Below are 1,160 nucleotides of genomic sequence, written 5' to 3'. Positions count from 1 at the left end.
AATCAATGGAAAAAGGATCCTCGGATGAAGATTTAAAAAAAAAATTATTCATCGTTTCCATGAAATTCAAATTTAACTGGGCGTCCTGCATTTGTTTGCTAAGTCTGGCAACCCAGAATATACTACATGAAACTAACACCGAATGAGAAATTGTGAGGTACACACTGCCAGTAGGGTAGAAGCCCAGACACAAGGCAGAGGGAGTAATCCAGACGGCTGCCTGGAGGAGGCGCAATCACAGTCAGGCCTCCAGCTGATTATTTGGGAACAGGGGCACTTGCTGGGGAGAGGGTGCTGGAGTCTCCCAGCCATGCCTGTGCTTCCTTTCCACCCCCACCCCCCAATAGAGCCCGTGTCCCAGCTGCAAACTGACTTCACCCTGCTGGACAGAGGGGCAGGCCCAAGGTTGGAGATGTCCTGCCAGGCAGCCTCGGGCAGCCCACCCATCACCTACAGCCTGGTCGGGAAGGACGGGCACGTCCACATGCGGCAGACGCCGCCGTACGGGCAGCCCGCCAACTTCTCCTTCCCGCTGACCCAGACACCGGCCTGGCTGCAGTGCCAGGCCCAAAATGGCGCCGGTGTCCAGAGCAGCCCCCTCACGCTGGTGCCCCCAGGTGAGAGGGCCCCTGGTTTCCAGAGGGCAGCTGGCACTGCTGGGTAGGTGGGTGGGAGGTGCCACGGGCAGGGCAGGGCATCCAGAAGCAGCCATGCCGACCCTGGCCCTACCTGCCTCCCTCCCAGGCCAGCTGCCCAAGGCCGCCACCTTCGTGCTGGCTGCCAGCCTCACCTCCATCGCAGCCATCACCTCGGGGATGCTGGGCTGGACCGCACAGAGCAGGTAGGAGGCGGGTGCGGGATGGGGGAGGAGTGAGAAGAGCTGGTGGGCTGTGTGGCCCAGCAGAGGCCCCGCTGGAGAGCAGAGGGTGGTGGGCTTTAGGGCAGGGCCGCCTCCAGGGCAAGGAAAGGACCGTATCGTGGTGGGTGGCTTGCAGGAGTTGATGGAGGACCTACTGTGCGCCACGTGCCTGCTGAGGGCTTGCTGCTTCCTGGCTTTATGTGACCATGACCCCTGGTCCCAGCTGCCCGCCCTGCAATGCAGTCAGCTCGCCTCTGGGTGGCACACTACCCTGTGGTCCTACGGGTCTGAGGAGGGATGT

The 1,160-nt window shown here is 61.4% G+C and overlaps 1 protein-coding gene across 1 annotated transcript; it reads left to right on the top strand.

Moving 5' to 3' along the window:
• Window positions 1-33: 33 nt before the first annotated feature.
• On the top strand, window positions 34-841 carry LOC106727228 (uncharacterized protein C17orf99 homolog; the record flags this gene model as incomplete). Its single annotated transcript, XM_014545002.1, has 2 exons — window positions 34-617; window positions 745-841. Coding segments are annotated over exons 1-2 (572 nt in total), but the record flags the coding sequence as incomplete, so codon positions are not given.
• Between the last annotated feature and the right edge of the window lie 319 nt (window positions 842-1,160).

Source organism: Myotis brandtii, unplaced genomic scaffold, assembly GCF_000412655.1.
Source record: "Myotis brandtii unplaced genomic scaffold, ASM41265v1 C42191424, whole genome shotgun sequence".
Lineage (NCBI taxonomy): Eukaryota > Metazoa > Chordata > Mammalia > Chiroptera > Vespertilionidae > Myotis > Myotis brandtii.
This window is presented reverse-complemented; position numbering and strand designations above follow the sequence as displayed.